This window comes from Crocodylus porosus, unplaced genomic scaffold (genome assembly GCF_001723895.1).
Source record: "Crocodylus porosus isolate Cpor-Errol unplaced genomic scaffold, CroPor_comp1, whole genome shotgun sequence".
Lineage (NCBI taxonomy): Eukaryota > Metazoa > Chordata > Crocodylia > Crocodylidae > Crocodylus > Crocodylus porosus.
In genome coordinates, this window is record NW_017728906.1 from 152,028,699 (window position 1) to 152,044,674 (window position 15,976).

The following is a 15,976-nucleotide window of genomic DNA, read 5'->3' on the forward strand; positions in this document are numbered from 1 at the left end:
GGTGATGCCATTGGGAGCTCAAGCAGGATGTAGAGGTCCAAAGCCAGATGCATATAGTTCTTAGTTCACAGAGGGAATGGACACAGACAGCTGGAACCATTTCAAAAGGGCAGCAGCTATTACATTCTATTAGTTAACATGTAGGCAAGCCAGGACTGATGCACATACCTGTCTTCGGACTTGTGACACAATTGGTTCCTAAAAACCGCATCTTAAAGTTGAAGTCTTTTAATCTGGAACTGATTTTCCCATAGGAAACATTGTTATAAATGTGGGATTGGTTCCTGAATCAAGGCCCGATACCCTATTTTCACCAAAAATAATCCAGAATTTTGTACTCGATCAAGTATAGATGAGCAATTAATATATTTATATTGTAAACAGCAATCATATTAATTTGGAAGGACTTCTTTAAGGTGACTTTGCTGGACTTTTTGAAGGGCTCTTGGTTGGATTTTGTGAAGGGTTCTTGGCTGGAGTCTTCTCAGGAGTCTTGGCTACAGGTATTTCTGGAGTCTTGTCTGCTTTCTTAAAGTGTCCAGGGAAGTTTGGACAGTGTTCTCCAGGGAGATGGGTGATGCAGCAAATTTGTTTGCTGGCAGGTGTGGCATTGGATCAAGCGTTGTAAAGTCAAAACTGACATCAGAAAGTTGAAACAGTGTCAATTTATACACGGAAGTGCAAAACGTTTTAACTCGAAACACTGTAACTCAAGGAATGCCTACATAGTAAAAATGCTCCAACTTTGACCTGAACAAAGCAGGGCTAAATTTGGGGTGCTTTTGCTATCTTTGTTTGTTCCCAGTTTACCCACGCGTAAGAATTAGAACATAACAGCTGCTGCCCTTTTGAAACATTCCCTTAAACGGCTCCTAATGTACTTGTGTCTACACTCTCAGTTCAAGTCCTGGGTGCTGTACTAGGAGATAAGGCATCTCATTGTGGCTAAACAGGCGTGAGTGTGTGTCACAGGCCACTCCCAGATGACCCAGCTATACCTGGTCATTCAGGCTGGGGAATGAAAGGTGCACTGGCATTGTATTGGCTGCATCACTCCCTTGCATGCCACTGATTATAGAAACCTTTGTGCCATCTAACCCAATGGGTTGTTCAGTTACCTCAAAGATGAAAAATAGACACCGACAATTAATACATCCGTTATAGAAGATTATTTCATGTTTGGCTATTGTAAACTTCCTATTTCTTACCACCGGTTGCCAAAAGTTTGCTTTTCTTTTTCTAATCTAAAATACGAGCTGTTAATTTCCAGTCCTTGTCTTTCCTGTGTGTTACTATGCACGCTTATGGAACTACAGAAATGATCGTGGTTTATGTTGGCTTTTCAGTGCTTATCAGACTGCAATATCAGTACGTGATATTTTGCTAGATCTGTATATTTTGCTTATGGCACCAATGTGCAGTTCACTCACTGTTCTAAGCAGCTGCCTTTTAACCCACACAAGAACCTAAAAGTTTTCACGCAAATAATTTTACCATGGGTGAGGCAACTACTGCATTTTGCAACTGAGAATAAAATTTCTATGCATTTATGCTTGATCTTTGAAATAGGTGGCCCAGTTGCCTTTTAAACCGAATTTTGAAAGTTTAGGACACTTTAAATTAATATGTTTAATATTATTGAAGGTAGATTGGTCCCTTTGCTAGTGCTGCCAACATTTTCTCTCTGCAGTTTGTCATAATCTTGTTCTCTTGCTGATGTTCTCTAGTGCACGATAGTACTTGCTTTCACAAATCAGCATAAAATCTCTACCCATTTAGTTACTTTTGCTGTTCAACTTTATCTTTTTCAAGCAGCACAATGAAGTCTGCATTTCTAAAATAACAGCACTCTAAATAGATTCAAGTGGCATGTACACCCACTTCACTATGCGTTTTACTCCCAAGAAAATGACCAGTTGTAAAATGATGGGACATCTGTAAAAGGTTACAACTCTAGGAATTTGGCATGTGACATGGTTTAAAAATTTAAAAATGTAACAGAAGCTGGTTATTATCTAAAGTTGCTGTAATATAACTTACTGGTTATTTTCAAGAGTGGCATGTTAGAGACACGAGACAGTGCATATAGTTTTATCAATTACTGTTGTGTTGGAGTTGCTTGAAAGTATCTAATCTATTTCTTTGGCAAATTCTCCAGTACCATTTTTGCGCAGACACTGTTTTTGCTGTTGCTTGTGTGTGACTGGTTTGCTGACAGTCATTTCCACCGTCTTGTACATATATTTTGGAACTTTGGTCTTCATTTTGCAAATTATGTGGTTTCCCTTCAACACTTAAAGATGTAGTGAACGGAGCTGTTAATGAATCTGAGCAACAAAATAATAGACTTAAAATAATAAGAAAAGTCAAAGGCTAAACTTTACACACTTTTTATTGATAGTCCAGTAACCCAGGTAACTTGATACAGAACTTTAGAGTTGGCTGGATATTTTGTCATTAGGCTACATACTTTGTATATCATTAGGTGTTAAGCCACATAAGTTGCCATTCTTGCAAGAGCAAAAACATTTTGTTTTACAAGGGAAGCCCAGGGGAAGAATTATTGTGTTTAGGCCATAAAAATTGTATAATTTGGCAGTTTACAGAGTGGTCATGCATTGCAATAAAGCTTTATCGTTCCAAAGGTGGGTGCAGGAGAATGCCATGGTGCTGGGCCTACTAACATCAATCACGGTGGTGGACCTCTTAAACTATGAATGCATTCTATTTTTCTTCCTTTAAGGCTTCAGTTAATGTAACAAATTATTCACTGCTGCTTCCCCTGGGATTAAGTGGAAGGCTCGGTCTCATTGGTTTTCCAAAGTTTTTTTAGTTTTTGCCGCTTATTCAAGTTTTTTAATGAGTGCCTCAGTTATCAAGGATTATAGTTCCAAAAGTTTATACTTTTTCAGTGACAGCTGACCTGGTTTACTTACTACTGGTTGACAATGCTACACGTGTATCCAGTTCCCAGAGAGGAATGGCACACCCTTGACTTCGGTACTCCAGCTTTAAAAAAATGCTCTGTGCTCAATTTAGTTGAGCACACACACCTGGATAGGTGCACATGCATCTGATCTGATGGAATATGAAGCTTGACCTTCTAAGCGTAAAGGGCAGAAATCTGTATTGGTGTGTCATGGGTCCGTGTGAATGAGAATTAAATAAATGCATAATACAAGCAGTCAGAGGGCACTCTATTAAAATGCCATTTTATTGCTTTCATCAAGCAATATACTAAATCCTCCTTTGAATAAGCAAACCAAGACTACTTCATTTCACCTTCAAAATGAACACTGCTCCATACTAGATGTTTTTTTCACCATTCCATTTTGTTGTTGTTTCTACAAAACCATTCTGAGAACATAGAGACAAAAGTTTGATACATGCAAAGAAGACCCAAAAAAACAAAAAAGTTGGAGAAACAAGAATAAAGGAGGCGCTGCATTCTTGGGAACTGGCTTTCCTGAATTCATGCTTCCCTACAAGTACAAATACATTGGTATGGAAACTTATCCTTCCCTCACTGATGAAATGAAGGGGTGGATGCCTAGTTCAGTCTGGAAATAATACTTTGTTCATTTGAATAAAGCTTACAAATAGCGAGGTTTAAGGAGACATGTGCAAGAGCTAGGATAATCAGTATGTAAGAAATCTGCTTTTGTTGGATTCTGGGAAGAACTGTCAAGATTTCTCATGAAAGGAACTTTTCCAAAAATATACATTTGTATCAATAAGAACATCCCTTTTTAGACTCTGAAAAGTGTGTTAAAACGGTTTTGAAACAATGATCAAAGCACTGATCTGAAGGTATTGGATTTTTCAGGTGTTGAATGTTTCAGCTTCCTCAGAATGCCTTTCTCTGGCTTTTCAAAACTAATCTGCCAAAATAAGTATGTTTTTCTGGAAAGCTTTAGTTTTGATGAAAGAACATTTTTGGCCTGAAAACTTTTGAGCAGATGTCCTGTTTAACCACACAATACAGTATTTCTGATGATGGAGTGAGTCATAACATAATCACTGAAAGAATGGCAAAACTAAATTAATTGTTCTGAAGTCCATGTTCTTAAGTATTCAACTGGCCCATTTTCCAAATACCACATACCCTACTGCAGTAGAGGCCAACCTTTTTTTGGCAGGCATGCCACAAATTAAGCCCTGTGCTTTCCAAGTACCACTCGAATCCGTTTTTCCTTGACTAATATGTTGCTCTGCTTCCTGCCCTGTGCCCTGCCACAGCTGCTGCTCTGCTTTCTGCTGCCTGGTCTGTCTGCCATGGTGTTGCCTGTCCTCCTCAATCTGTCATGTACCCCACACACAGGTTGCCTGTGCCACTTGTGGCACATCCTGCAGGTTGGTCACCTTTGCTATTCAGGATTTACCTTCCCAACAACCCTATCATGTGCATGCTGTGGTTCCCATTTTGTAGTTGGAGAACTGACGCAGGCAGTCTAAGGCGGTTGCCTAAATACTTTTAGAAGATCTAGGTGAGTGATTTGCCCAAGCACATGAACCAAGTCTCAAGCACCAGGCTTGTATTCTAGCTATTGGACCATCCTTTGTCTGTCTTCGTCCAATTGTAAAAGATCATGTTGTAAAAAGATCCTTGAAGCCAGTTTTACCCATTTTTTCCAACAAAAATTAGTTTCTGTAACTGTAACTTACAGGTGAGTTAGACTTGTACATTAGAAGAGAAACGAATACTGGTAAACATAGTGTAACAATCTCAATATCATTTATCACAGTGCAGAAGTTTTCCTGTGCAAGTATTAGCATAGCACGTTATAGTAGTCTCCACAGTGTCATTGCTAAAGCATTTGAATGACCCCTGTTTACCATGGTAAGTTTAACATTTACTGTTTTATCATGAGAGAGCTTAATTTATAACTTCAATCTACATTTCCTCTCCCACTTATTCTGTCATGCACTTATCTGTGAACTCTGACTTTAAAAAAAAAAATCAACTAGTAACTTCCTCTCCCTGAGTTTATTTTAATAGCAAGTGATGAGTTGCATATATGAGCAGCAAAACAAACAGTGAAATAATTCATTCCATGATAAAAGCCAATTAAAAGGTAGTTTCATTGAGGAGAGGACATAAATACATGATGTACACTGAACAAAGAAATAATTTTAGTCTACACATGAACATAAGATCCAAGAACTCAAGACTGCTATATTCAACACAAGTCCTTGATTTTTTTAGTTATAGACTAAATAAATGAATAAAAAGGGTATGAGAGATCTATTCTTTTTATAACTAAAAAACCTCTAATGGTCACCTGAATCCTAATGAGGGAATGGTCCTTCATCACATGAGAGAAACTTGTCCTTCTGACTGTCGCACCTCTTGGAGGGCTGATAAGTTAACCAGAAAGTAACTTTCACGTAGCTCACTGATCTAGATTAGTTTTAGAAGTGCATACTTTAACTTTGTACTATAGTCTAAACTCAAATGAAGATAGTAAAGGACTGACTGCAAAATCATAAAAATGTTCAAGACAGGAAAAAGTACAAAGGGAAAACAGTAAAAACTCATTCTGTTTGATTATACAAAGGGGAAAAAGTAACTGCATTAGGCTTACTTGTTTTTGTGTAAAATTCAGATTTTGGCAGATTGCATGATGAGAGTCCAGCCATTTTGTACCTATCTCCACAAAGTACAGATATTGGGCTGCACAGGTTTCCCTAAGCCCACTGACATGAATGAAATGGATGCTGTACTCTTTCCAAGCTTTCATCAATTCTGACTGCTGGTAAGTTTCTCAGAGGAGAAATGTTTCCATGATGAATACTTGGTGCACAGCTGAAAAAAATGCATACTCTTGCTTCAGTTTTTAAATGCTCCCACTCTGCTTGCTTTGCTAATGAAGTTTTTCAGAAGATCATGGTCCATTTCCGTAAAGCCTTGAGTTTGGGTAACTACAGTCAAGTGGTTTATGCAAAACCTGAAGCAAAATTCTTCTAAGTCCTATGGATAAATTGAAATTAAGTTAGTAATACTGAATGGATAAATAAAGTCAGCTATCATGTATTGATAATCTGTTTTATCCCGCATGAATATTTACAAATGTTGGGTGATGCCTAAAATAAAACACTGCAATAGCAGCTTATCAAGAAAGCCTCTACAGTTTCGGGCCAAGACCTGGTGTTAAGTCTGAAGCTAGGCTTTCAGAAAATGTCAGCCAGTTGTCAAGGAAGGAGACTGTCTATATTGCACCAAATACATCGAGAACAGCAAGGGTATTAAGTCAAGAACTAAGGAGTTAAATGTGTAGTGAACAAAAGGGTAGTGCACATGGGGCAGAAAACAGACAGGAAGGATAGAGTGAGTGCAGCTAAAAAGGGTGCACATTACTGCATTTATAGCATCATTTTTTAGTCTACAAGCAAAACTTTTCTGAATTTTCTTATGAATGATGAATACTGAAAGTGTGACTATCTCCTGTTTTAAAAGTGTATCATCCAAACAGTTAGCAGATTCTCTACCATGTGAGTTAAACTACCAGCCTCACTGATAAGTAGTCTGATCAGCTATAAATTAGGGGCCTACTAACTCACAGCAAGACAAAGCTGTTTTTGTGGCTCTCCCAGCACAAAGAGCCTATTTTGTGGCAGTCCCACCCCACTGCACTGATTGGTATAGAGCCCGGGGGGGGGGGGGATGAGGGGGCAGCTGCCATCTTGACTACTGGTTGTACTTCTTCTGGCCCTGACCCTCAGTGCTGATTGGTGGGAAGGAAGGACAAGGGGCAACTGCCATCTTGGTGACTGCCTCCTCCATGCTGCCCCTGCAGGCTGCAAAGCCTATGTGGGAAGGGAAGAGTTGATAATAATATTTTGATTAAGTTTTTTTTTTCCCCTCATGGATTTTGAAGGCAACACCAAGTTTCATGGTTTCTGTAAAACCACGAGTTAGGTAGGTCTCTAACTATAAAGTGGTAGAATGAAATGTGTCATTTGAATTATACAGTGAATTGGTTTATTGCAAAAGGACCATCCACCCACAAGCTATCACTCATAAAGAAGTTTATTCAGGAAAAATCCTAGACAGTCCAACAAGGAAGCAGCCAATCTTGCCTCTGTCTCTGATGGGATGCTATAAGTCATATTAGACAGAGCTGGGAAACATGTATTAAGTCATCTTTCCCAGCCTTCTTGTGCCATGTCATAATCTCTAGTACTTTGCCAAAGCTGTGTTTCTCTGTTTTATGATTCACACAATTGCATTTGTGACAGCTCCAACTGAGATGAAGTAACTGAAACTCTTCCTGATTTTCAACAGTGCAATCAAAAATGCAGGAAGGGAGAAAATGAATTCTGTAGATTCTATACTGGATCCAAATGAACCTACAGTTTAAAGACCAAAGCGTTTTGGGATCTTGCCCTCCACTATCTTTACTTCTATCTCCACCTTAGTTATAAAGTGTTCACATGCTTCTGCTCTGACTACTGCTAAACTCCTCTTCACCAATAAAACCACTACTCATGACTGCACCTCCAGCCAAAAAATGCATTTTCTTTGCTTACTAATCTGATTACATTATTCCCATTTGCAATTCCTCCACTCACCATATTAAATGTCTCCTTATCTTCAAGCTCTACTCAAATCCACTTTATTGAATATTTCATTTTGTACCTTACTGCCCTGCTTATCTCATGCTATCTGTGCTCAGCTTTCATGTTCCTTTATTCTACTTCTGTCTTTACGTCTGCATCCTCAATGCTCTCCTTACATGGAACAACCAACCAGTTCCACTCTGCTAGGTCTTCCTAGTCACCTCATTTAAAAATTCTTTTCTATACAGGCTTCCTCAGAAAGGCAAAACCAAATCAAATACATTAAAAATATTTTTAAAAGTTCAGTTTACAACATCTGATGGATGTCCTACTGTGTCTTGCCTTCTCTGTTTATTTTAAATCTTACTTTTATTCTTGTTCAGGAAATAACACCCTTAAAATATGGGTAAAGCAATCCTGGTAAGGTTGAAACAATGTACAATGCTAATTAAGTCTGAAGAGAAAGATATTCACATCTCCAAACACCAAAAACTATACTCGTTGGTCTTTTTTAAGTTTGAATATTATCTGTCTGCAACATTTTTCACAAAATTAAGTATATGCCTGCATGCAAATAAATACTTGTGATGGTGCCCTCAGCATGGTGGGCATTATCCAAACATTCTGGAATGATGTTTCCCTGCTCCCAGACACTCACAGTCCAAGACCACACAGCTGAGAACATTGATAATGTGAGAAAAGAAAAAACAAATGCCATTTTGCTTGCAGGTCAACATGGTTCTCTGTAAGCAGTATGGAAAAAGAGGGTTTTAGAGCAGTGTATAAATGTGGATAGTGAAGGACCCTGTAGGAGAGTTTATACCCTGTACAAGGGATCATGTGGAAGTGGCACAAAAGTAACCCTGCAGGAAGCTGACAGACAAAGAAGACTGAGAACTTTAGCAGAACAAGTTTCCAGTTGTGATGCAAAACTCAGCAACCTGAATAAGCAGTGGGGCAGAGTTGGAATAAACAATGACAAGACTTAAATTTCATGCTAGCAACGATAAAGAAATAGGAGATATTCCAAAAGGATACTAAAGGACAATTACATTAGTGGCTGCATTTTGTGTAGACTGAAGCAAGTTAAATGTCCATATTTTGGAAGCCAAAGTGTAATTAAAACAGTCATCTGTATAGAGTAAGGTAAATACAATAAATAATTATCCTCAAAAGCTTCACGTCTCAGAAAACATTTTTCACTAAAGAACCACCAGTTGTAATAAAAAGTTCTTCATACCTGAGCTTCATATTTAACAGCAGCTGAAAGAAGAGCAATGGCATTCTCCTCACAAATGCCTTGTTTGATTGTTTGCTGACAAAGCTTTTTCAATCTATTTTCTCTATACAATGTTGCCAAATCTAGCAGCCCTGTGGAAAATCGAGTTGATATATCATATATCTTTGGTTTTCCTGATACAAACCTATAACACTTCTCTTCTAGATTTATAAGATTGTTTTTCCTATGATATTATGCTGCATTTTTATTAAAAAAAACTAAAAAAAGGCTTACATAAATTAAGAAGGATCACATACCTTTATCAAGTAAGTCTTCCAACTTTGTCATAGTTGCACACATCTTACTAGAGCAGTGGTTCCCAAGCCCAGGTTGCAACCCAAATGAGGGTTGTGGGGGCAATGCCAGCAGTGCTACACAGAAAAGAGGAGCCACGCTATGTGTCAGGAGCTCCCCAGGCCATCACTGCCACTGCACTTGGCTCCCAGCAGCAGGGTGCAGAAAAAAAGGTTGGGAACCACTGTGCTGAAGTGAACCAGATCCATTCTTTTATCAGCAGCCCCTGCCAGGCTTTTCCCCACTCCCTGCTTGAGTGGAGGGGGCAGGGGTATAGCCAGACATCAGTCTTGGGCTGGCACACTGAAGCACAGGGGAGGAAGAGGGATTTAAACCCCTCTTGGTTCCTCAGCCTGGGTCTGCCCAGCTGGGACACAGCAGCCCGCTGCTTAAATTTCATTTTGCCACCTTTGATTGAAAATGTCCTATTTCTTATCTGCCAAGTACCCTCTTTGACATATAATTGTAAATTCTATGACTGTCAAAACTTAAGTCCTCTCTCCCTACTCTCTGTCCAAGCGTGTGGCCGAGTGCTGGCCAAGCCCCTGCACCCTCTGCTCAAGTGAGGAGCAGGCAAAAGCCTGGCAGGGGCACAGTTGCCCCTGCCAAGCAGACTTGGGTTTAGGGAAGAAGCAAGGGGTGGGGGGAGTTAAACCCTTTGGCACAGGGGGTTTAAGCCCCCATGCCTCTCCTCTGCTTCTGCCCCCACCGCTCAAGCGGGGAGCAGGGAAAAGCCTGGCAGGGGCTGCTGCACCTCTCCTAAGCAGACCCCTACTGGGGTCCCCTGCAGACAAGGGGGTTTAAACTCCCTCTTCTCCCCTCCCCCTCAGCATGCTGGCCTGAGCCAGGGTCTGGCTCCACACCTCCCTCCCCCCAACTTCAGTGGGGAGCAGGGGAAAAGCCTGGCAGGGGCTGCTTTCCCCTCCCCCCCCCCAAGGCTGGGGTCCCTTCACACAAGGGTGGGGCTTCAAACCCCCCTCCCCAATCATACTCAGTGGGCCTACTGGGGCTGAGTCACCCCCCCAGCTCATGCAGGGAGTGGTCGAAAAGCCTGGAGGGCTTGTCTCTCAGCTTCCCTCCAGCCTTCCAGTCACTGCTAAAGAGAAGGGAAGGCTTGCTCTAATGCCCCCCACTTCTAGCCTGAGCTGCTGCAGGCATGTGGGTGTATTTACAGAATCTGTTCACTTCTTCTCGGTTTATTCTATGCAGTTTAGACTAACTTGCAAAGTTTGAATGGATTCAGCCTCGGACTTTTTGACTGTCTGTATTAAGCCCTGGTGTTCGTTCTGTCCCTCTCCTCTACTGCACCTTTGCTATTCTTCTTTTCCTGAATCTGATTCCCTGTAGCTTGGATCCCTTCTCCCTTGTTCTACCAATGCAGCAGCATAAAAAAAAGAGTCTTAAGGGAAGAAAACATAAAATGGACCATCCTCAAGATGATCTTTTCAGCACCCATTAAAACAAACCTCATTGTTTTTCTCTTACAAGTAACTTGAATTTACACCCATTACCTATTGCATCCTCAGGAGGGAGACTGATGTTGTCTGTGTACAGATATTCCAGGAAAGCTCGGTAAACAGGATAAGGGAATTCAGTCATTTCTATTATTTCATCATCATTGTTACTTAATATAGAACGAAAATGCTCACACCTAAGGAACACAAATAAGGGACAATGTGGTGAACTAACTTCTGACAAGTTAAGAGAAACAAGTTCTCTGTATCAATCAGTTTAAAGATACAATGACATGCACTAATGTGATAAACACCAACCAGATATTTTGGGGGAAAGGCAGACAGGAGTCTGCTGAACTTATTGATTTCTTCTACTAATGATATATGATTATCCTATTCCCTCTTTTTTTTATTCTCCAACTTGGTGGCCACATCTACATGAGATGCCGACTGCACAGTAGCCTGATACTACTGCGCAGGTAGTATCGCATGCCAAAAACCATGACGTGACACTACTGTGCAGCAGTAATATTAAGCTACTGAGTAGTAGTGTCACAAAAATGGTATTTGCCAGCACTACTGTGCAGTAACTCAGGTTACTGAGCAATCATTTAGTACTTGTTTATACAAGTATAAACAAGTACTAAATAAACGGGCAGTAACCACTGCACAGTAGCAACTTGTGTAGATGCAGCCAGTGATTCTCAACTAGGATGCCACAAAATCCTTTTATGGATGTCGTGGGATGCCACACAATATTATCAGTTAGGTATGCAAACACCTATACATGACTCAAGTTAAATCCAGAGATTTTCAATAAGGATTTGTAGCATCACAAACATTCTGACCTGTTCTCATGTTTGAGTCCTTTGCAACAGAATTTCTCCATTATATGTCCATAGTTAAAAAACAAATGAAAGCTAAGTTGACATTTTCAGAGGGGTCCCTTGAGTCTAAAATATTTGAGGACTATTGCTCCAACTGAATCTTATTTTCAAGACTCTACGTACCAAGTATTTTAATGTCACTGTCCATGTCCAAATTCCAAATTTAACTTCATCTCCTCATACTCAAAATTTAAAATAACTGCAGCTAAAACAGAGGTGACATTATCTTTTATAATTTCATTGCTATAACCACATTTTAAAAAAATTCCAGTTTTGCCTGTTACATTTATTTTATACAGTTTCACTGGATTTAAACTCCCCATGTCTGTCATACAACAATTGGAAGGCAGATTCTTTTTCCAGTTTTTATAAGAATGTTACTGTATTGCAGTCAAATATCAACCGCCACACTATGGCCCAAGAATATTGTAAAGATAGTTCCTAACTGAATACAAAATATTATTAAATCTGGTACAGTTTTGAATATTGTTGTTGATGAACCTGAGTAGCTGGTCTTTAGGAAAGCCTTTTCTAAGAACAGCCACAATTACTTTTATTCCTCCTACCAACACCCTGATTTCAAGCTCTAACCATTAATTAAGAAAGTAATATGATTTTACTATACATCCCTGATCTATCTGTAATATCTTCCAAATGCAAACAAATTATTTACATGTTATATATCTTTCAGTTATCTATACATATAGTACAAGTGAAAAAAAATCAATGTATAACTTGATTTAATCTTCCTTTTATGCCTAGTCTAATTTGTTATTTATGCATATATTTTGCTGTATACTGTTATATTCCTCCATATGTCACAAACAAAATCCTAAAATATTAATAAGTTATATTCCGAGTTCTCTTATGGTACTGCATGCAAGTATGGGATTCAAATGGATAGACAAAAATCACAAATTTCTATTTTCCGTGAGAACAGAACAGACGAATGACAGCAGTGGTAGCCCTCTCCAATGGAATAGCGTGTTAGTATGATTCACTACTTCTGCACAACCTGAAGATCAGGAATTTGAAAGGTGGGGAGTGCACACAGCATCTTTTAAAGGGAACGACAGTTGCTACTTATCCACATAATCCCTACAAGCCCATGGAAGCATCTACATTTGCAAGCAGAATATTTCTGGCCACTGCTATAGGAGGAGGGTCTACCCCATCATTTCACTACCATGTGCTAGTAGTCACCAGTGATAGAACAAAATGGACAGGCAGAAGGGAAGAGTCCCATTAAATCAGGAAAAAAATGCACCAAAAAGGTGCTTTTATAGATCAGGCATGTCACAGTGCTCTGCAAAGAGAAGTGTTTTTGATCAGTTGATCAGGCATGTCACAGTGCTCTGCAAAGAGAAGTGTTTTTGATCAGTTGTGTCCTGAGGCAGGAAGAGCTCAATAAAGGTATGAATCTGATGTTACATTGTCTAATAGGCAAATTTTTGTATCTATGGATTCTTACCTTCAGAAAAGCAGATTTTTTTAAAAATAAGCAGTACTTTGTAGGAGAGAAAAGTTTTAACTAAATTACTCTCCAATTCAAAGGTCCTCATATGGTAATTATATTCCTTTTCATTCCATTTCTATAGAAGTTTCTTATGACAGAATTGTGTCTTCTCACTCTAACATTAAAACAATAGAAGGTCGGGTAGACTTGCACTTTATAGACTAACTAAAATAGTTTATATATAAACCACATATATACCCACTATTTTGGTTAGTACAGCACAAGTTTCTGTGAGCTGCAGCTCATTTCATCCAATGCTGTGAAAGGTTTTGTATTCTGATTTTTCTCTCCTCATACTCTGCTTTCTGCATTCTTTCACAGCATCAGATCAAATGAACTTCAGCTCACAAAGGTTTGTGCTATAAATAACTACTTTGGTTAGACTATAAGGGTGCTTCCAGATGAGCGCAGTGGTGTGGTATGTGGTGCTGCAAACACGTCTGCAGAGCCATATACCACACAAGTCAGGTTTTCTCTGTGCTGCAAGGACACACTGTGCATGTGTGCACTGCTCTGTTTTTGTTTTACACAGGTTCTTCTGACCCTCTGGATATTTAGGGGTCAAAAAACACCCAGAAAAAAAAAAAAAAAAAAAAAAAGAAAGACAAGATCATGCCTGAACTGTATCATGCAGTCAGTCCTTCCTGCTGAGACAGGACTGGACTCCAGTCACGTGACATTCTAGTTTTCGGTGTTCTCCTTTAAAAAAAAAAAAAAAAAAAAAAGGAGCAGCGCACGCTGCTGAAAAGTGGAGCTGGGCTGCCCAGAGCTGTGCTGCAGCTGCCAGACAGGCTTCACCCAGCAGGATCACACGAAGTCCCCAGGACCCCAGGTAAGGCTGCTAGGGCCAGCCCAGCGCTCTCAGCCTCTCCTACTGTCCCCGGGGGAACTTGCCAGACGCCAAAGTGTACGTGGCATGGGTATTCCCCAGGGACCAAACATCTGTACTCATCTGGACATGACCTAAGGTGCAATACTACCCTGCTTCTGCTTGATTTCAGACTAACACAGCTAGTTATGTTTCTCTGCTCATGGATACATAACTAAGGGGAGCTCTCCCCAGTCATTGCCCCCCTGACAAGAGGTACTATCCCAGAAGCCTTACAACAAACTTGTGTGTCAAATTCAGATCCTGCTGTGACATCACCATCAGGCTAGCTGAAAGTAATTATCTTAATGGCTTTATATTTAGACAAGATGCCAATAACTTGATCCCTGTACATGGAAAAAAAATTAATTGACTTTTTTATTGTTAAAAATTATTACTGTGGTGCCATAAATTTATACCAGTCATGGCAGAGTAAAATAAGGAATTACAGTCTGGGAGCAGCAAAGCAAAGGTTGGGAGAATAGTGAACATAAGGGAAAGATGTGAATGGGTTATTCACCAAAAAGAACAAGCTTGGAAAAAGTTTTGGCAGACAGGATTTACAATTATGTGTCAAAGAGGGTACTTGGCAGATAAAAAAACAGGACGTGAAACAAATGAAAGTTAAGCAGAATGTAGAAGAGAATTAGTGGCTAGTGAGAGAAGAGATGAAAATGAAGGAAAGTTTAAATATGGCAAGGACATGAGCTTGAACCTGTGCAGTAATAAACAGGAAATCAATAAAGGGATTCAAGAGGAGAAGCAGAAAAACAGAGAACTGAAAATAACAATCAAAACAAAGTGCAACTAATACACAGGCAAGGGTTTTGACACAAGACGTACTAGTCAGGAAAGGGCTATTATTAGGTGGGATAAAGCAAAAAGATTAAGAGACCAGAGACAGAATAAGAACCAATCTAGATGCATAGATAGAAGATCTGGCTCAGTCACAAGAGACCTGGGTTATGTACCTCATTTTGCCACTGACCTGCTATGTGATGTTGGGTAGTTACTTTATTTCTCTGTGCCCCTGTTTCTCCTCCCAACATGTATCTATTTATTTTGCATGTAAAATCTTCCAAGCAGAGACCTCTGTGTGTTTCTACAGTGTCTAGGACAGTCTAGGGTGCTGTAGCCAGGAAGTGTGAGGAGATAAACAGATAAACTCAGGCTCAGGCTTGTCCCTGCCTGGTTGATCTCCCCACCACTTCCCAGCCCTTCTGCAAGGAAATGCATAGTGTATGATATATATAATTTCTTGAAATGGGATGCCACTCAATTCATAAAAGTTATGGAGGTCTCCTCAAATCCAAAAAGGTTGAGGGTGTAGGTTGTAGCTGAGTTGGTCTAAGGACAAAAGCAGACAAGGTTCTTTGGGTGAATCTGATATCTTTTAATAGACCAACTTAAATAGTTGGAAAAAAGTGTTTAAGCAAGCTTTCAGTTTCAAAAACCCTTTGTCAGGCTGAGAAAGTTTCAGCAGTTAGTGTGTGCTCTTTCTGGATGGAATGAAAAGCAAAGAAGCCAGAGGCTGGGCTGGTATGCATACAAGATGTGGATATCCAGGCTGGCCTGAGGGCAAACAAAAAAGCGTACTGGCGGTGGAAGCAGGGGGCAGGGACAAAGGAGGAGTACACCTCCCTGACCCAAGTTTGTAGGGATTTGGTAAGGGAGGCTAAAGCAACACTGGAGCTTAGATTAGTTTCTGGGATTAAGGATAACAAAAAAGTCCTTTTTCAAGTATACAGGTAGCAAGAAGAAGTCTTGGGGTAACATTGGACCCCTACGGGGCGGGGCGGGGCAGTTGGTGATGGACGTGCAAGAAAAGGCAGAACTCCTTAACAAGTTCTTTGCCTCCATGTTCTTGTTTGCTGACAATGGGGTGCTCTTGGGTGATAGTGTAGAGAGGCCCAGGAAGGATGCGAGTCCCCCGACTGTTAGTTCAGACTTAATTAAGGATTACCTGGAGGGCTTAGATGTGTCCAAGTCAGCGGGCCTGGATGACCTTCATCCACAGGTGCTGAGGGAATTGGCTGGTGTCATTGCAGAGCCATTGGCACAGCTGTTTGAGGACTCCTGGTGCTCGGGCCAAGTCCCTGAGGACTGGAAAAGGGCCAG

General features: G+C 40.2%; 1 protein-coding gene across 2 annotated transcripts in view; it reads right to left on the reverse strand.

Moving 5' to 3' along the window:
• Positions 1–2,374: 2,374 nt before the first annotated feature.
• The window catches only part of RCBTB2 (RCC1 and BTB domain containing protein 2), a 68,660-nt gene continuing 55,058 nt past the window's right edge, over positions 2,375–15,976 (reverse strand). The window contains exons 11-13 of one of the 2 annotated variants that reach the window (XM_019529941.1): positions 10,645–10,784; positions 8,801–8,931; positions 2,375–5,971 (exon numbers count right to left, since the gene is read on the reverse strand). In XM_019529941.1, the coding sequence (XP_019385486.1) occupies positions 5,831–5,971; positions 8,801–8,931; positions 10,645–10,784 (412 nt within the window). In that variant the 3' untranslated portion in view covers positions 2,375–5,830. Of the gene's footprint in view, positions 5,972–8,800; positions 8,932–10,353; positions 10,503–10,644; positions 10,785–15,976 lie in introns of those variants that run through there. The other variant, XR_002100024.1, reaches the window with a different exon arrangement.